The 11,486-nt window shown below is 54.4% G+C and overlaps 3 protein-coding genes and 1 non-coding gene across 4 annotated transcripts; all 4 read right to left on the bottom strand.

Moving 5' to 3' along the window:
- Positions 1-33: 33 nt before the first annotated feature.
- Positions 34-3,529, bottom strand: RGP1 (Golgi membrane exchange factor (Ric1p-Rgp1p) subunit; the record flags this gene model as incomplete). The annotated part of the gene is made up of 2 exons (XM_062877877.1): positions 2,291-3,529; positions 34-2,228 (listed from the first exon to the last, which is right to left on the bottom strand). The coding sequence occupies exons 1-2, from the start codon at positions 3,015-3,017 to the stop codon at positions 34-36; spliced, it is 2,922 nt and encodes a 973-aa protein (XP_062733694.1). The 5' UTR covers positions 3,018-3,529.
- A 163-nt stretch (positions 3,530-3,692) lies between these two features.
- Positions 3,693-3,764, bottom strand: QC761_0055620. The gene has a single exon. It is a non-coding gene; the product is annotated as a tRNA-Trp (tRNA).
- A 45-nt stretch (positions 3,765-3,809) lies between these two features.
- On the bottom strand, positions 3,810-7,624 carry QC761_307350 (uncharacterized protein). Its single transcript, XM_062877876.1, has 2 exons — positions 4,470-7,624; positions 3,810-4,291 (listed from the first exon to the last, which is right to left on the bottom strand). Exons 1-2 carry the CDS (start codon positions 6,211-6,213, stop codon positions 4,221-4,223), a joined length of 1,815 nt encoding a protein of 604 aa, XP_062733693.1. The 5' UTR covers positions 6,214-7,624; the 3' UTR covers positions 3,810-4,220.
- Positions 7,625-8,435: 811 nt separating this feature from the next.
- Positions 8,436-11,078, bottom strand: QC761_307340 (uncharacterized protein). Its single transcript, XM_062877875.1, has 2 exons — positions 10,190-11,078; positions 8,436-10,128 (listed from the first exon to the last, which is right to left on the bottom strand). Exons 1-2 carry the CDS (start codon positions 10,660-10,662, stop codon positions 8,673-8,675), a joined length of 1,929 nt encoding a protein of 642 aa, XP_062733692.1. The 5' UTR covers positions 10,663-11,078; the 3' UTR covers positions 8,436-8,672.
- Positions 11,079-11,486: the final 408 nt, after the last annotated feature.

Below are 11,486 nucleotides of genomic sequence, written 5' to 3'. Positions count from 1 at the left end.
TAAATATATACAACCCCCCCCCCCTTCCCCCATCTAAACAACCAACCCCTCCTCCAACGCCTCATCCCTCTCCAACCTCTCCAACCCATTACAAACAGCCCCATATACCCTCAACGGCACCGCCACCTCAAAGCTCTCACACGTCAAATTCTCCACCGCCACCATCACCAAACCCCCTCTATCGTCCCTGCTAATCTCCTCGAGCAACGGATGCCCCTTACTCTTCACCACCTGCCCTCCATTCCCACCAGTATTCACCCCGCTCAACCCCAATCCCACCCCTTCCTCTCCTCTCCCTCTCAACCTATCCCCTTCCCCTTCCTCCTCCTCCTCCTCCTCCTCTTCCACATCCCCCAACCCCCCCTTCTGCTGTTCCTGCTGCCGGTTGTTGTTGTTGCTGCCAAGCTGCGGCTCCAAATCAACAGGCACCACAAACTCCAACCTAACCCTCCACCCCAGCCCAATCCCCGTCGTCTCAAACTCCGGCGTCGCACTCACCGGTATCGTCGGCTGAAACACCACCCTCCGTCCGTACATGGCTGCCTCGCTCTGGCTCACCCACACCTTTCTTGTCACTCTATAAACACTCGCCTCGCTCCTCAGCGCGAGCCCCGGATCGAGAATCTTCTCCGACGTCTCCAGCGCCGCGTGGACCGCGTAGCAGGGTATCTCTGCATTACTAAAATCAATCACCAGCGTCACAATCTCTCCCAACCGGTAGGCCGGTCGGGCAAGCATGACCACCCCCACGCGGCGGCCGTTGCGCGCAATCTCGAACCGGTTGGTCGACTGTTGGCCCGGGGAGGTGGTCAGGTTGGAGCGGAGGATGGCAAGGTCGATGGCTTCTTTCGCTGTCGGGGGTGGAAGCCCGCCGAAACCGGCGTCCGACATCGAGTACGTCGATGGACGCCGCGAGGTGGGCATCGCTGTTGGGGATAACAGCCCGGCAGTGGGGTTATCGTGGGATTTGGTGAGCAGCTCGTCCACGTAGGACAAAAACGAGGCCATGGTTGATGCTGGACCTGTTGTGGGGGGTGAGGGTTTTGGTTTGGAGACCATCAGCTGAGAAGAGGATGACGACTCCTTGCTGGCCGGTTTTACGACCGCCTGGTCTCGCAGGATGATATACGGAGACATGAGGTCGTGCCCCAGAATCTCGCCGTGGCTGTTCACACTCCCTAGGACGCGGAATGGGATGTCGACTGATTTGACTTGTTGCTCTTTCGCACCTCCAGGCCGTTGGGTTCCAATCACCACGCTGTAGGAGATTTTCATGGCTTTCCCTCGGTGAGTTGGTGGCAATCCCTTGGGGAGCTTGAACGTGTACTCATAAGCCATGCTCTCCCCGGGTCCCAGCTGTAAATCAACAAACAGGATTGACTGTGGTGTTGACAAAAGGGGCACCGCCTTGGAGCCCGCGAGCCCTCGCATTTCCTTAATCGTGCTGAGCTCGCCGCCGCCTAGCAGTTCTCCAATCGAGCTGGTGATACTCCCCCATCCAAAGCTCCTCAGCAGACCGCTGTCCCGCTTGGTGTTTGTTTCCAACCCAATAACACCACCCCCGTGCCCACCAACTACCGCCTTTCGCTTCACCGCTTCAAACGGCGTGAGATTCACGAGCGATCCATCTAGCGTAAATGACCCTTGCACCTGCGCATACCCCATCATCAGAGATTCCGGCGGCCTCACCGCAGTAGGCACCAGATTTGACGTCCTCCTGCTATGGAGCGGGCGCGGCTGCGTCCTAAGCGGCTGATGTAGCACATACTCGGAGGCCAACGTCTCGGATGAGTTGTTACTCATCGAATAAAACTCGCCACTGCTTCTGGGTGTTCCCGCTATACTCGTAGTCGACAAAACCCTTGCCGGCAGCGTGGCGCCGTGTTCGTTAATCGTCGGAACCTGGTCTCGCTGACGTATAGGCAGATTGTTCAGGAACCCAGCCGTCGCTCCACTCGGGCTAAGCAAGTCATCCTCTGAGCGTCCCGGGCCCGGCGTTGGCGGCATCCCAGGTGTTATCGGCGCAGCCGATGAAGCTGCCGCAGGGAACCTAAACTCTGCCAGCGGATTCGGCGGCTCGGACGTGGGCGAAATCTTCGAACCTCCGACACTCGGTGTCCCAGGTGCAGTTGAGCCACCCGAGCGCCGCCCATTCATGCTTCGTTCGGGTGGGTATGACGCGTGAAATAAAGGCGAAGATTGCGAAGCTGTAAGTCTCGGCGTAGTTGCTACACATCCAATAATCAGTCCCCTACCCTTACCCTCTCCTCAAAATCACCAAAAAACTCACCAGACCGCGGCCCATTAAACAACCCACCCCTCGGCAGAATCTGGAGACTCGAAGCTCTAGTATGACCTCTCCCCGACCGCTTAGAGCTCGCAGAGCCAGCAACACTCTGCCCATCATCCCCACCACCCCCAATCGTGCTCACCGACGACCCAATCGAAACAATCGACACAGACCGCTTATGCCCATGCCCATTCCTCTGCGTCCCCGATCCAGACGGCGATGACACGCCTCCACCATTACCACCACCAACACCACCCCTCGCCGAAAGCGCAGGTGAGTTCGGCGTCGCGGGCGTCCACGGAGTCGGACTCTGAATCGAACCCGCCCTCGCTCGGGAAGCCGCAGACGGGACGGAAAGCGAGAGACTCGACCTGTGATGGCCCCTGCCCCCGGCAGCAGCAGCCGACGGCGGCGCGAGACTGCTGCTAGAACTGTGCTTCGACCTCCCACCCGATGATGATGATGCGCCGGGGTGTAAAGGGGAAGGTTGGCGCAGCCGCTCCCGCTGCGAAAAGGGCTTCAGACTACTCGGCGGTGTTGAGACATGGTTGTTGCTGCTGCCGTTGCAGTTGTTGCTGCCTGGTGGACGGGCGACGTTTTTGAACGTGATGGTGCACTTCACCTCCTCGCCAGCGAAGACGACCTGCTCGTGCCAGCGCACAAAGACTCGGATATTACTGCTGCTGCTGTTGTTGTTGCTACTGCTGTTGGGGCCGTCGGGCGACATTTCTTGTTCGTGTTTTACGGGAACGTTCGGGATATTGGAGGAGTTCGAGGGAGTGTACGGGCCGTCTTGTCTTGTCTATGAATTGTTCGTTCGGAAGTCGTCGGGGGTACCGTCTTGTCTTGCGTTGGAAGAGAGGGGAAGAGAGGCAGAGAGAGAGACAGAGGCTACTATGCTTGCTGCTGACCAAGGAGAGGAGATTGTCTATTATGCTGGATCGTTAAAACCGCTCGATTCACCAGCATTGCTGATGGGCACCAGCATCTTGCGGCGCCAAGTGGGTGTCGAGGGTTCGAACGGTGGTTGTGTTCTCTTTCAATGGCCGAATCTGGGGACGAATAGCGCTGTGGACACGATCCGCGCGGCGCAAGATCCATGGTCGCCATGAGCTCACAAGCGAACCCCTGCCACCTGCTGGCAACCGGAACCTGCACTTTGAGACCCTAACCCTGGGCTCCATCTCCCCTTAAAAACACAGCCATCTTTGAACATCAACTCCATCTCCAAAATATCCACTCTCCTCCCAGGTGTCCAAAAATTCAGGATACCGCCGTTCAGAAACTTGACAAAAGACCTACATTTAGGCCTCGAAGGGCCTGAAAGAGGCATAAAAAAACATCAAATCCAGAGTGCGTGCCCCCTGAGTTAACAGGGGGGGGCTCTCCATCATCTTTGGATTGACCCCGACCCGATTTGAACGGATAACCTTTCGATCTGGAGTCGAACGCGCTACCGTTGCGCCACGAGGCCTTCCTGATTTGTTGAAGGCAGAGCGCGGTTTTAAGGTATATATGTGGAGCATGCATCATAGGGATATCAGAATACAAATGAACAACTTCTTCGAGCCACCTACCGTGATCAAGACGGTATCATGAAAGTATCCCAACAACAATCTCGAAAAAAAAAATATGAGATCTTGCTAGAAGACATGATAGCTAAATTCCACCGGGTATCGATGCTTACACTTCCCAAACAACGCCAGCCTTATGTATTCCGACACATGCTCCATTTATATGCACATTTCTCCCGTCCTCCCTTAACATCATGACACTGTGCTTCCCAAAGAAATCATCAAAACAAAAGAAATTCAGTTGACTCTGAATGCAAAGAGATCTCACAAAAGCAATGACCTGTGGTCCCATAGGTTTTCGCCAACTCCCCATCCCATGAATGAACAAACGAAGAAATAGGGCAGATGTTGCTTCTCTACCTAGTGGCCATCATTCGCGAATCCGTTTGCCAAAACGTCATTGGGCCTTTCCAACCCTCTCTTGATGCTGCTGCATGTCTAGTTAGCTTCTTTCTCGGGTGGCAACAACGATGGCGGTTAAGAGACAACAAACTGAGATCAGTTCGTCGCGCTTATGTACTGGCTCCTGAAAAGCGATGGTTGAGATACTTTGGTAGGCCAACGAGGCCGCTGTTGACTGTTGCCAAAAGAAAAAAGTTGCTTACCGGTGAAAAGGGGAGCCCGGCTCGATGCAACGGAAGGAGGTCCTCTAGAGCTCCTGGACCTGGAGAGCCGAGGGACTAGAAAGGTTTCCTGGCCCTGCAGGTCCTGAACAGAACCTGAGCTTCGTCCGCTTCCCCTGCTTCCAATGCTGTTTCGCGGGTGGTGACGTCCTGAACCACCACTGGCTCGTCTATTACCAGTGGTGTCAAGCTTCAGGCTTGCCATGCCAAAGTCCCAGCCGTTGTCATACTGATGCACACAGTGCGGCTCCAAAATCCCGCAATGATCCGTTAAAATCTTGTACATTCTCGTCTGTAAGTCTTGGGCGTCAGGGCGGTCGGTAGGATGAGAGGAAAGCATGTGCTCAACAATATGAAGCATAGGGGCGATGCCTTTGAATATGTCGTCGTCCTTCTCCTTTTTCTGGGCTTCCTTGACCAATAGGGTCATCCAGCTCTCGACCTGAGATAGGTTCCGATGAAACGACGAGTCAGGGACAGCACCGCCCCTGCTAGGGGTTTTGTGCTTTGCGGCCCGATGTGTTGCGAACGGTCTTCCGTGCTTCTTTACCAGGAAGCTGAGGAGGTCCAGAATTATGCAACCGAGGGAAAAGATGTCTGCCGCTTGGGGACTCAGGTGAGGCGTGGGTGCATGCATCATGGCCATCGGGTGCTGGCTGGAATCGGGGGTGGAACGGCTGGTGATATAGTTGGGGCTTTCAGGTGAAGCTGTCGTGGATGTCACGGTTCCTCGGCGGTGAAACGAAGCGGACGATGGTGAGGTCGGTTTAAACCACTGCTCCGGCGCCGCGTAGTCATATGACTCTTTGTCGAACGAGTTTCTGTCCAGTCCAGTGTAACCAAGCAAGTCTGAAAGGAAGATATGGTTCTCGCTGGTAAACAAGACTGTGGAAGGCTTGATGTTGCCGTGAGATAGGCCTCTGTTGTGAAGGAAACACACCGTGTCAATGAGACAGTGGATCCATTCCATGACCTGTCGCCGTCGTGCCTTTTTCTCCATATTCTTGAAGCATGCTGGCGTTGTGGTGAGGAGGCCCTTGAGAGTGTAGTCGGCCGCATTGTTGAAGAGGGCATAGCCATAGCCTTGTTGAACATAGGACGCCCAGTAAGAAGCGAGATGGTCGTTCTGGACGTTGCGAATGCCGTTCACGTCGAACAGAAAGTCTTCCGGGCTCGAGTAGCCGCCGCCAATCGGCATCTTCACACGACAGAACACGGTTCCTGGGTAGCCTGGAAGCATGACCTTGTCGAAGAAAGGGGTCTGGCCAGGGACGTGCTTCTTTTCGACCACCTCCAGCGGAACCACCTCACTATCTCGGTAGATGACATGCTCGCCCTTGCGCAGAGGTCGAAGTAGATAGTAAAACTGCTTTTCGTAGAATTCCTGTTCCAGCCTGCTGTCTCTGGTAGGGGTCAAGGCCAGTCGCTCAACTTGGTCCCGAGCAATAGGCAGGTCCTCGTCGTCCCACGAATCGTCAATCACGCCGAAGATCTGATCAGGGACTTTGAGCTCGACAAGAATGAGGAAGATCCTCTTGGCCTTTTGCTCGATCCACTCCCAATAAGTTCCATCGGTCAAGCCATCGCCAAAGCCCAGGGTGCGGTCGAGTCGCTCGATTTCCTCAGGAATAAGATGGCTACACACAAACATGCGTGTGACTGTGCGTTCAATGGTGTCGTCGTCCCACCACATGGTGCTGTGACGTCGGTTAGGAGTCGTTGTCATGGCCCGGATATGGTGTTGCTGTGCTGTTGATGCTGCCGGTGGAAGTTGTGTGATGAAGAAGCACAATACAAAAGTAGTATTTACTGAAGAAACCGCTCCTTTCTGGGGACAGCTGTTCAAAGAAACCTAGAGGGGTACCCGAGTTCACCGCCGGATTGTTGAGAAAAAAAGTACAGATGGAAGGAGCAACTGGACAGAGGGGCGGCCGCAGGTAGTGTGAGGTGAGGCGTCTTTACATCTCCGGTTCGTCGACCCGGCTCACCACACACTATGATTACAGCAAGGCAATGCTCGGCGTCATGAAATGTCTCAAGTTGTACTCCATGTACATCATATGTACTTAACGGCCACTACCCCCAAGTCTCTTCTTACTTGTGTGCTACGCAGGTGGGCATGTGTCCCCACAGTGATGCTGATATCAAGAAGGGAGTTTACTGGAGATGGTGATTTGTTTCATTGGCTGACTGATGGCTAGAGATAAGGAATACAAGCCTCTGTTTGGCTGGCCCTGTTCTGGCATGGGTTCCATCGTCTGCACCTTGCTCAACGCGGGATGGGGGCGTGTATCTGCCAGGGTCCCTGCTGAGTACCGAAGATGAGGCACAGCCCTGATATAATTTCAGGACGATTCGGTTCTGACCTCTAGCCCTCCCGCCGAGCTCTCTCGTGCAACCCCTCCGACATTGTCATCGTCAGTTGACTTGGCGGTGTGGTTACGTGCCGGTCAGATGATGTGCCTATCTATGATTTGGATCGGTGATCGAGACAACGTTTGGGAAGTCGCGAGGCTGTTGTTGAGGAAAGAGCAGTCGGCTGAAGTCGGACAGGACACGGAAGGAAGAGCCCGGGGAGGAAGGGACGTGGGGGAGAACCCCACACTTTTCTCAGCCCCTCGTTGCCCGTCACTCCCATCACTCCGCCTTTTCCAGTGCAGCGGGACACCACGATATTGTATCTGTAGGTAGTTTGTGAATATTCAGCATGAATTCGCCTACTAGCTCCCATGCATTCAATACTTGCTCTTCAGTTCAATTCGACACAGCAGTGTTCCTGACGCGAGTGTTGCACTTCATCACTCGGCCGGGTAAGACGAGCAACCAGATAGATCGACGCCGTCTATCAAGTGTCACCCACATGCCATCCAGAAGTCAAATGACAGCTATCAAGAATGTTTCGTGTCAAGCCACTTCTTGACCGTCGATCAAAGACCATGCGAGACCCTTGATTCTGCCCAAGAGCAGGTGTCTTTAGACGATATCAGTCTTGGCAGCTCCTGCAGCCACCCACACCATCATTGGTACGACAGATGGCTGTAGATGTTGGCTTCTTTGTTACACACAAGTTTCCGGGCACCAGCATCCATCGCCACACCGCCCGGTCGTCCTTGAGGCATTTCCTGTTGCCATGCTGGCGGAAGATAAATTCACGAACACGACTTTTGTTCCGATACTATCGCATCGTACCTCGGCCAGATTGTAATTCTTGTACTCGATCCAAATACTTCACCTAGGCAATGCTTATCTCCCCACGCTAGACGCGTGGCGTGACTTTTAATACCGGCCTGCAGGACGTCTGCCCGCAAAACTAATCTTTTTGGGAGCGATACCATATTGGCGGGTCTGTCTGCTCAGCGTGGCTGTCCCAGAACACGACCCTGTGGCGTTTGCCCTTTCTTTTCATATAATACTGAGACAAAATCTTTGAGGGAAAAAGAACAAGAATTCGACTGGTGAGCTGCCGACTTACACCGTCCCTCGGAGAAACCCACAAGACGAAAAGCAACATGCTAGATTCGCATTTGCCGTCAGACAGACTCAAGAATCGAGAGAAAGACCGAATCGGGGGGCTTGGCCCAGAAATCAAAGGATTTACCCCTCCCCCTCTCTCTCGAGCTCGAGACCCTTGGAATCGATCTTTTGCCCAAAGCAGGAATAAAGTTATCGCTATCGCTGGGGAATGATGCGCAACAAGGATTATCTACTCCTCCCCCATAACCCCTGAAATGGAGCAACCCCCACTTCTCTTGCTCAAGTCAACCCAGGCCCAGGTTCAGGGGTGACAACCAACACCAGGTTTCCCATCTCCAGTCACCACTTTAGCTTCATGCGTTTCTTGATCTTGTTCCCACCTGGTGATGCCCCGGCCCGGCCCACCGGCTAGTATTGGGGTAACGATATTCCTTAGATCTTGGTCTCGAAGCACATTATGACACTTTACCACTAGCCCGAGTAGTTTAATTCGCATCATAATGGAGAGCTCAGGTATCAGCTAACAAAGTCTAGTTTACCGCAAAAACCATTATTACATTATCTCGTTGATCATGCATCAGAGTCAACCAATATCTATGCACAGCTGGGTATCGAGCTCGTTCCTCTTCCAAAAATGCACAAACCAAATGTCCAAAACGCCAATGCTCAAACGACATGATCCAGTTTCCTCTCCATCTTGTTGCTCAACCATTAGACTGCCCTGTGGGCAGCATCCATGTCCGTCCTGGGCGCGCTGCTAGGCGCCTCCTTCTCTCCGTGCCCGAGCTCAGAATCATCCCCCGTCTCGCTCTCCGCCACTTCCGGCCCAGCACCAAAGGTCGGGGCATAAGCGCTCTTCGCCCTGATCCGATCACCATACATGTAAAAGATGACCGGAATAGGCACGAGCGCCACACCGATGCAACCAAGAAGCGTGCTGGCCCACTGGGTGCCCATCCCTTCAAACATGTATCTCGCAAACAGCGGGAAGGCCGCTCCGGCCAACGATCGCAAGAAGGTGTTGCCCGCGATCGCCGAAGCGGCAAACATCAGATACGAATCGACGAGGTAGTTTAGCGCCTGCAAAAAGATGCTGGCTATCCCGAATCCCGTCATCAAACCAGAAAGTGTCGGCCAAATCCAGTGAATATCCTTGGTAAAACCCGTCCACCCGAACCAAAACAACCCAATCGCAAAAGCCACACCTCCAGCAATGACAGAGGGCAACCTCCACTCAGGAACCGGCACCCCATTGTTGGCAGCCAGCTTCCTCGTATACCAAGGCTGCTGCATCAACACGGTAACACCGGCGAGGATCTGCCCGATAATCATGCCGAAAAACGTGAGCCCGGCCACACCGGCAGACATGCCGTGGACCCCCATGAAGACAAACGGATACGCCGTCAAAAAGAGATAGAGCAGCCCGTAAATAAACGCCATGTACACCGACAACAGCGTGACGATCGGCTCGCAGAAGAGAAGCCTCATCGGCCGGGAAAAGTTTTTTGTGATCAACTCCTTGACGTCGATTTCAATCTCTTCCTGCTTGGCGTGGATGCCCCAGTTGAGGGTCCTCCTCCTCAGCTCGGCGGCTTTGCTGACCAGAATAACGGGGGGATAGGTCTCCTCGAGGAAGATCAGATCGATAATAAAAGCGACAGCACCCATGATCGCAATGAGATAGGCCGTCCACCTCCACCCGATGCTTTCATCCTCAACCATGAACCCGCCGATAAACGGCGCCAGCATGGGACCGGTAAAGACAGTCATGCTAAACACGGTGATGGCCATGCCACGCATGCGGTTGTCAAACATGTCTGAGAAGACAGCTGCAACGACAGCAAGGGGGCAAGCACCGAAAAAACCGGCAAAGAACCTCGTGATGAGGACGGTCTGGAGGTCTTTGGCAGTTCCGCAGGCGAGGTTGAAGATGGTGAAGCCGAACATGGAGGCTACCAGGGGTAAGCGACGGCCTTTGAGCTCGGATAGGGGAGCCCAGAAGGTTGGGCCGGTGGCGAAGCCGAGGACGTAGAGGGATACGCCGAGGAGGGAGACGTCAGGGGATACGCCAAAGTCGGCTGCGACGGCGCGGGTGGCGGCGGAGAAGATGGAGGAGCCGAAGGAGGCGATCATTGTTGTGTAGCCTAGCATTGTTGCTGTGAGAAGTCTAGGGAGGGTGGTTAGCAGTGATGAAGGGATAAGTGGGAAAGATGGGGTGGAGAACGTACTTCTTGGCCATGGGCCAGTTTTGAGCGTGGAGGGGGTCATCAGGGCCGTCGAACTCGACGACGAAGTCCTCTTGATTGGGTAGGAGGGGTGGGTATGGCTTTCCGGCGCCGAAGGGGGGAAGGGGCTTGACGAGGGAAGCACGGCTTCGTCTGGAGCGGATGGAACGGCCGACGGTTGCGCTGTGCTGGCTGCGGGCGGTCTGGATGCGGCCGAGCTCGGTTGGGGGGAGGTCTCGGGAGGTGGAGACTCGGGACATGCCCACGCCGACTATGCCGGTGCCGACGGTGGAGGGTCTGCGGGACCGGGCCGAGTGAGAGGAGGAGGCGGAGGATACCGAGCTGGCGGAGATGACGCGCTCAATCTCGGCGCTTGTTCGGTGGGGGAGCTCATGGTGGGTTGGGGTTGGGGAGATTGGGGTGGCGGCGTCGTGTTCTGCCGCCTCGAGGGCGCGGTCGACGGTGTTGGGTCCCATCGACACTATCGACACTGAGAAGAAGCTGCTTGACCTGGTGTTGAGGGTTGGTGGTGATATCAGGCGAGTGAACTGTGAGAAGAGCCAAAAAGACTAATACCAAAACGAACAACTTGAAACAGAAGTGTTCGTCAAATCGTGGTGTAAGTGATTGACTAAGATTTTGCCATCAGATCTTTCCAAGAGGGGGGAACCCAGATCTTATAACAATGACGAGGACATCTGGGGGACCACCATCCAGTCCCCCCCTGGATCTCTGTTGTTCTTCTGCTACCCGATTGAGTAATCCCTATCCGGATTTTCTTACCAAGGCAAATAGAAGGGTCACAATCATAGCATACTACGGGGGAAACTCTCAGACCCAACGGGAGATCGATATAGCAAAGAAAAATGGAGCTTCTTTTGCCCAATTGTCACACCAATTCCTCGGTGAAAGTTCGTCTAGTCCACCCACCCCCTGGTTTGCTGGTGCCGTTCCCGAGGCCGGGTTGCTTTTTGAACGGCGCCACGCACGGAGGCGCAACAAAAAAACCAGATGACAAGGTTGATCGATGCGGCTTCGGCACTTCGCGTTCTTGGGAAGCCCACCTTGGCTTACTCACCACCATACATATGTACAAATGCTGTAGCATTCCGGCTTAATAACCGCATCGAACTGCATGTCAACTACAGAACTCTCTAGCAGCACTCCTGTGACTCGAACGAGACATTTTTCTTGGAGAACTGCCGTTGATTGATATCCACGTAGGTTGCTAAATCATGAAGCAAAAAGGAAGATGCACATTGTGGGTAGCGGGGACACCGACCCTTTGCCCATTTCCAAT

The sequence above is a fragment of the Podospora bellae-mahoneyi genome, chromosome 3, assembly GCF_035222275.1.
Source record: "Podospora bellae-mahoneyi strain CBS 112042 chromosome 3, whole genome shotgun sequence".
Lineage (NCBI taxonomy): Eukaryota > Fungi > Ascomycota > Sordariomycetes > Sordariales > Podosporaceae > Podospora > Podospora bellae-mahoneyi.
The sequence above is the reverse complement of the archived record's forward strand: the minus strand, read 5'-3'. Positions and strand labels throughout refer to the sequence as shown.